This window comes from Sinocyclocheilus anshuiensis, unplaced genomic scaffold (assembly GCF_001515605.1).
Source record: "Sinocyclocheilus anshuiensis isolate Anshui unplaced genomic scaffold, SAMN03320099.WGS_v1.1 scaffold676, whole genome shotgun sequence".
In the NCBI taxonomy this organism is placed as follows: domain Eukaryota; kingdom Metazoa; phylum Chordata; class Actinopteri; order Cypriniformes; family Cyprinidae; genus Sinocyclocheilus; species Sinocyclocheilus anshuiensis.
In genome coordinates this window covers 2,464,070-2,472,025 of record NW_015558579.1, presented here as the reverse complement: position 1 = coordinate 2,472,025, position 7,956 = coordinate 2,464,070, and the positions used below count along the sequence as shown (strand labels likewise).

Genomic DNA, 7,956 nt, shown 5'->3' with positions numbered 1-7,956 from the left:
CGACATGAGGGTGAGTAATTAATGACAGAATTTTCATTTTTGGGTGAACTAACCCTTTAAGCAGTTTTCAACAGATAAGAATTTTAGAATGATTTCTGAAGGATCATGTGACACTGAAGACTGGAGTAATGACTGCTGAAAATCAAATAGACTAAATAAAACTAAAACCAAATAAATTATATTTTATAATAAATTTAAATAGAAAACGTCTCGGTTACTTGTGTAACCCTCGTTCCCTGAAGGAGGGAAAAATAGACTAAATAAAACTAAAACCAAATAAATTATATTTTATAATAAATTTAAATAGAAAACAGTTATTTTAAATTGCAGTAATATTTCACAATATTACCATTTTATTTTTGATCAGATAAATGCAGCCTTGGTCAGCATAAGAGACTTTTAAAAAAAATCTTACTGACCATACCGATGAAACTTCTTCATTAATTGTATTACTTTTATTCTCATGACAATGTGTTTCTTTGTTGTTTTTTTTTGTCATTTTTTGACACATTTTGTCAATGTGTCACAGCTCATATACATGACAAACTAGTCTGTCTCTTGGTGAAATGGTACCTGTCACAAAAAACATGAAGACAAATACCTCATATTTTCGTTTTGGAGGCTTAATGCAAGGAATATTCCGCATATGTATCACCACATGGAGTTTTGAGGTAATAATGTGTGCTGTGACTCCTGACAGATGTTTTCTTTAATAGATTGTTTTGGTTTTTTATTTGAATCGTGTATGTCACTTACATCTGCAACAGTCTGCCTATCGCTCTTACAATTCAATTTAAACCATATTGCAGTTCTTAATAATGTTACCAGTGAGTAACTCTGAGTAACTTTATTTATTTGCCAGTTTTTACTCACAAGAAAAGAATATCTATTAAGCAAAGCTGAACATCAGAAATGACAAACTTGTGTTCTTTTTCTTTGCAGAGGAAAGGCCGGACTGCTCCAAGGCGAGATGTGAGGTGCAGTTTTCTCCACGCTGCCCTGAGGACTCCATATTGATCGAGGGCTACGCTCCACCAGGTGAATGTTGCCCCCTGCCCAGCCGCTGCGTGTGTAGCCCAGCTGGGTGTCTGAGGAAAGTTTGCCAGCCTGGGCACCTCAACATCCTGGTATCCAAGAGCTCAGGCAAACCTGGCGAGTGCTGTGATCTCTACGAATGCAAACCAGGTAATAAAGTTCAATATTAGGTTGTGGTGTGACGTCTTCGATTCCAACTAGCTAACAGCAACCAAACTAGTATAGACCGGTCTGCGCTCGCAAGGTATAAAGGAATAGTTCTCCAAAATAAGAAAAGGTCTATTTTTGACATCCCTGATTGTATGGCAATGACTGTGTAAAGGTTCTTCTAAGAGCTTCAACTTTTATGTTCAATGAAAAACAAACAACATACAGTACATGTTTGGAATGACATGAGGATGAGTATATGATGACAGAATTTTCATTTGTGGGTGAAATATCCCTCTATGTTGGTTTTTCTAAAATAAAAAGCATGCAGTGTCAACTTTTCTTGCAATATCAAATCCTTTTCCTGCTACAGCAATGGATGGATTGTTGTAGAGTCTTGGGAATCCACACCAGGAACCAGCTAGTGATAGATTCGAATTCTTTGCAGGTTATCTCAAGATGCTGTCATAGTACCTTAATTTTAATATATCTTCTTCTGTCATGCTGTATTTTGCTACAATATGGCAGCCTTGAGCAGAGATATGTACTTGGCTTCAACATGACATAAAAAACAACAACAGTAATTCATGTCCCAATGCACTAAAGAGTGCAATTTCGTGATTTGGGAGTTTGCCAAAGCCTTTGAGACACGCTAAAGCCATGGGCTGTTGAAAATACATGAGTGGTTCTGCTTCCAGAGACAGTTTGGTAGATACAGTGGTGTGAAAAAGTGTTGGCCCCCTTCCTGATGATCTGAAACATTAAAGTGTGACAAACATGCAAAAAAATAAGAAATCAGGAAGGGGGCCAACACTTTTTCACACCACTGTAGGTCACAAATGCATTCGGTTCGATTTTGTAAAAGACACTTTTCTGAAAAACAAGTAAAATTTACATGAAATAGAACATTTTTAATAGAGATTTTTAAAGAATTCATCAGTTCACATTATTCATAATATGTCATTGAAAGATGATCATAACTTGCCTCTGAAACTGTCAGTTGGATGATGTTAACCTGCTGCAAATGACATTTCATTTTTGTTTTTTGTACTCAGTGTTTGACATTAAACCTACATTGTATGACTTAAGCACTATAAACAGCATGTGTGGACGTTTATGGTGCGATATAACTGGTAAATAATTTGCTTGGATGAGAGTTTGATGAGTTGTGTTAATTAGAGGCTTTGATGAGAAGTGCTAAATGTTTTATGTCTTGTTTTGTGTTCAGTGTTCAGTGTAGACTGCAGCACAGTAGAGTGTCCACCAGTGAAGCCTGTCCAGTGTCCGGCAGACAGTTATGAGACACAGGTCAGACTGACAGCAGATGGCTGCTGCACCCTTCCTACCAGGTTAGATGTTGCAACTGTCTCACACTCACAATTGAGGTTAGAATGTTACGCATGTCTCATACTCACTTCGGGTTAGCGTTATGTCTATTTGCAAATTAGGTACGGTTGCTACACTCACAATGAAGGTTAGACTGTTACATCTGACTGATGCTCACAGTGTAGGTTAGTTTTGCACTGACAACTCAAGTTAGAAGTTACACCTGTCTCACTCTCACAGTCGCAGTTACACCATTACACTGGTTTAATGCTCACGATCCTAATTAGATGTTACACCTGTGTAACTCTCACAATCCCAGTTACACTGGTACACCGGTCTCATGCTCACAGTTATAATTAGATGTTACACCTGTGTAACTCTCACATTCGTAGTTATACTGTTTCATATGTTTCACATTCACAGTCTAGGTTAGACATTACACCTGTCTCGCTCGCACAATTCCAAATAGACCATTATACCTGTCTCATGCTGACAATCCTGATTAGATATTACACGTTTCATCTCTTTCACACTTACAATTCAGTCTAGGTTAGGCGTCACATCTGACTCACTCTCTTTAGACCGTTACACCTGTCTCATGCTCACAATCTTGATTAGATGTTACACCTGTCTCATGCTGGCAATCCAGGTGAGATGTTACATGTTTCATGTTCATAATCCAGTTTAGACATTACACTTGTTAGAGTATAGGTTAGACGTACACCTGTCTCATACTCACACTCCAGGTTACACGCTTACATCTGTCACACACACACACACAGTCCAGGTTGCACATTTAAACCTGTCTCTCACTCACTCACAGTCTAGGATAGACTTCACACCTGTCTCCTGCTAATAATCCAGGTTAGAGCAAAGCAAAAAAAGAAAAGTCCAAAAAAAAACAACAATTATTTTTCACTATTTTAGCACTGGTTCTTAAGTCCCAGTGTGTCTCAGACTATTAATATTGTATTATTTCAGCACTGAAAGTTAATAACTTCAGAGTGACAGAAGAGAGTGTTTTGTTGTTATGAATTAGGTATGACAGGCCCCCCGCCAGCATCACTCTCTCTCTCTCTCTCTCTCTCTCTCTCTCTCTCTCTCTCTCTCTCTCTCTCTTCTACTCAGATGTGAGTGTTTGCCTGGCCTCTGCACCTACACACAGTGCTCAGCGGGGACTTCCCCACAGGTCGTGTCCCGTGGAGATGGAACACCTGGGAGGTGCTGCGATGTGTTTGAGTGTGTCAACGGTAGGCTCTGTTTTCTGTGTGTCTCAATTAGTATTTATGTGTAGGTGTTTTGGGAAGGTCGTCTAGTCAGTGGGCAGAACCCTGCCGCTGCTGCCATAGTGACCGGCCATTAGCTAAAACAGAACATTACCCAAAACACACTACAGAAAATACACACTTTTACTGCATCTGTTTCTCTCTTTTAAAAAATCAATTTGCTGTGTTTTTAATGTTAATTGGATGGAATTTTTATTAATTTTGCATTTAATGGCTTTAATAAACCCCAAAAAGACATAGCTAATTATTGTTCCCCAAATTACTCTTTCTGTGTCTCTGCAAGGCATAAGTGAATGTCGGCTGAGCAGTACCGCCGCTCCCTATATGCAGAGTACGCAGTTTGCGTAGGGCAGCAACTCCCAAGGGGGCACCATCCCAGTTGCTCAAAAATAAAACTTTCGTTCTATATTAATATTAAAATTAACATATACATATACATAAATAAAAATCTAAACATGAACATATAGCTAAAATTATTAAAAATGCATTTTACGGTGAATGCAGTAGGCTAAGCACACGTGACGTGCCATTCCCGCATCCACTTCCCGCGACCGCTCGCACCTCATGTTTGTGGCTGAATGCAAATGATCATAATTGATGGACAGCTATGCCCGTGAAAAGACATCAACAATCCGGCGCCGAGAAAAGAAAAAAAGATGAAGCCCGTGCATCACTTTCAGGTACATTCATAATCCTGTGAAACTTTTTTGGCTGTTGACGTTAATAACGTGTTTTAATGTCAGTAATAATTTAACCACCAACAGTGCATCTAATATTCTCTCTGACTTTCCATATTCCCTTACGAAAATTAGCCATGGTTTTACTACGAATAAAACCAAAAATCATGGTCCTTGTAGCCATGGATGGTAACCACAAATGAACCATGGTTTTGTTACTTCAAATAATAGTTTACAAAATCAGACCTAAGCCAAGAACCGCCTTTAAAATTACTTAAAATGCATTATATAAAACAATGAGGCAATAATGATTGGTTGATTAATAATTATATGGTTTCATAACACTGTTAAAATACATAATGTACTACAAAATAAACAATATATGTACATTACATATTATTACAAATGCCTGCAAAGGGAGCCAAAGGCCTGGTAATTGCTGCTGTTACACTTACAGGATGATCAAATCCTTGTTTAATATTGACTAAACATTTAATTCGACTAATTCGGCTAATTCAAATATTCACTTAATCTTTAGATTTTGGACACATTTTTGCAATAGAAATGCTACAGCCTCTATAATTACTTCAACAAAAGCATGTGGACATCACAACCCTTACAAAAATTAACCATGGTTTTATTGTAGTAAAACGGCTTAATTTTCTTTTGCATGATTTCTGAATGCTTGAGACTATAAAATCAATCAGACAATTGTAGCCATAGGTAATCAGGTTCATTTTTGTGCAAGTTTCAGGTGCAAATCCCGTGAAACTTTTTTGGCTGTTGATGTTAATAACGTGTTTTAATGTCGGTAATAATTTAACCACCAACAACGCATCTAATATTCTCTCTGACTTTCCATATTCCCTTACGAAAATTAGCCATGGTTTTACTACGAATAAAACCAAAAATCATGGTCCTTGTAGCCATGGATGGTAACCACAAATGAACCATGGTTTTGTTACTTCAAATAATAGTTTACAAAATCAGACCTAAGCCAAGAACCGCCTTTAAAATTACTTAAAATGCATTATATAAAACAATGAGGCAATAATGATTGGTTGATTAATAATTATATGGTTTCATAACACTGTTAAAATACATAATGTACTACAAAATAAACAATATATGTACATTACATATTATTACAAATGCCTGCAAAGGGAGCCAAAGGCCTGGTAATTGCTGCTGTTACACTTACAGGATGATCAAATCCTTGTTTAATATTGACTAAACATTTAATTCGACTAATTCGGCTAATTCAAATATTCACTTAATCTTTAGATTTTGGACACATTTTTGCAATAGAAATGCTACAGCCTCTATAATTACTTCAACAAAAGCATGTGGACATCACAACCCTTACAAAAATTAACCATGGTTTTATTGTAGTAAAACGGCTTAATTTTCTTTTGCATGATTTCTGAATGCTTGAGACTATAAAATCAATCAGACAATTGTAGCCATAGGTAACTGTCTAGAACTACAATTGTAATTTGTAAATAATATAATTTAATTACAATTTATTTACTTTTATATTTTATTAAAGTTCTATTTTGATCCCTATAGTAGGTGTTTTTTTTATTTATTTCCATAATATTTGACGGAGGGGACAAAACAATACAATTCTGCTTAGGGAACCCATTTGGCCAGCAGCGGCCCTGAGTTTAATACTTGCTGAATAAAAGTTTACTGACCACAAACTTTTGAACAGAAATATAGATAAACACATGATTGCTGGCTTCGATTTGTTTTATGCCTCACTGTCGCAGTGACCATGCCGTAGTGTACTTTTATAGTTATGTGCATATTTTATGTTGTTTTGTTGCTCATTTATGGCATGTTATTTTATTTTCTATTTTGCCTGGTGCTAAAAGCACCTTTTACAAATTAATGTCATGGCAGACAAGCTTTTATTACTGTTAGGGAAAAAATTAAAATGAGCTTTGAGGATTTCCTTCACCTGAATCAACCTGTGTGTGTGGTTGGAGGGTGGAGGGTCCACAACAGGTAAATTTATACCACTTGTCTCCCATCTAACATCTCCTGAGCCAGGCCCTTTACCGCAGCGAGCCTCTGACAGCCTGATAGTTTTGGAGTTCCTATTAGGCATATTGCATGGTTGAGGGCGTCCAAAGAACTCGAAGGTGATTGGGCTCTCGGGCGAGATCCCAATTCGTCAGTCACGACTGACGTAACGTAGAACGTGACTGACTGAAAGGGAACCGCCTTTAAAATTACTTAAAATGCATTATATAAAACAATGAGGCAATAATGATTGGTTGATTAATAATTATATGGTTTCATAACACTGTTAAAATACATAATGTACTACAAAATAAACAATATATGTACATTACATATTATTACAAATGCCTGCAAAGGGAGCCAAAGGCCTGGTAATTGCTGCTGTTACACTTACAGGATGATCAAGTCCTTTAATATTGACCAAACATTTAGGCTAATTCAAATATCCACTTAATCTTTCATTTTTGGCCACCTTTTTGCAATAGAAATGCTACAGCCTCTATAATATTATAAACAAAAACATGTGGACATCACAACCTTTACAAAAATTAACCATGTAAAACTGCTTAGTTTTCTTTTGCGTGATTTAGTAAAACTGCTTAATTTTATTTTGTGTGATTTCTGAATGCTTGAGACTACAAAATCAATCAGACAACTGTATTAATAAAATCATAGCTATAGTTAACTGTCTAGAGCTACAATTGTAATTTATAAATAATACAATTTAATTACAATTTATTTACTTTTATATTTTATTAAAGTTCTATTTTGACCCCTATAATAGGTGTTTTTTTTTTGTTTTTGTTTTTTTACATCCATAATATTTGGGGGAGGGGGTACAACAATACAGTTCTGCTTAGGGCACCCATTTGGTCAGCAGCGGCCCTGCGGCTGAGTATTGTAGTTAGAGCTACATTAACAGCAATTTTCTGATCATTTCAGAAAATAGCTTTAGCTATGTTGAATTATATTACTATAAATTTGCTTATTTAAGAATGTATGCCTTTTTATAATTATAATTTGAAGTTAATATAATGTAATTGATCATTTGATATTTGTATTTTTTATTTATACTGTATGATGGTGAATTTATTTTTCTTCATTTTTGAATTCTTGAAGTTAGGTTGCATATTCTTTGTTCTTTTTTCTTCTTCTTCTTTCTTTTTTGCCAAATGGAGAGCAAACACTCAAAATAAAGAAGCATAGTCTGGTAAATATATTTATCTGTGCTCTTTTCAAACAAAATGACAACAATGTTACACTTCAAGTTTAATTCACGTCTATTTTTGTGACATCTTGTGTAGAAATGGTGGTACCAAAAAAGAGGCTTAGACTACCATTGCAATTTAAGTATATGTTTGTGTGTGTGAGAAGTGTAGAAGGAAAATGGAACATCTCAACAAGAGAAACTCAAATGAGCAGATGGTATAACAACAGGTTTATGACTGAACAGAATA

General features: G+C 35.9%; 1 protein-coding gene across 2 annotated transcripts in view; it reads left to right on the top strand.

Annotated features, from left to right (window-relative positions):
• crim1 (cysteine rich transmembrane BMP regulator 1 (chordin-like)) overlaps positions 1-7,956 on the top strand; it is a 136,958-nt gene that overhangs the window by 69,587 nt on the left and 59,415 nt on the right. For both annotated transcript variants that reach the window (XM_016475416.1, XM_016475415.1), the window contains exons 3-5: positions 943-1,185; positions 2,411-2,531; positions 3,637-3,758. In XM_016475416.1, coding sequence (XP_016330902.1) covers positions 943-1,185; positions 2,411-2,531; positions 3,637-3,758 — 486 coding nt within the window. The remainder of the gene's footprint in view (positions 1-942; positions 1,186-2,410; positions 2,532-3,636; positions 3,759-7,956) is intronic.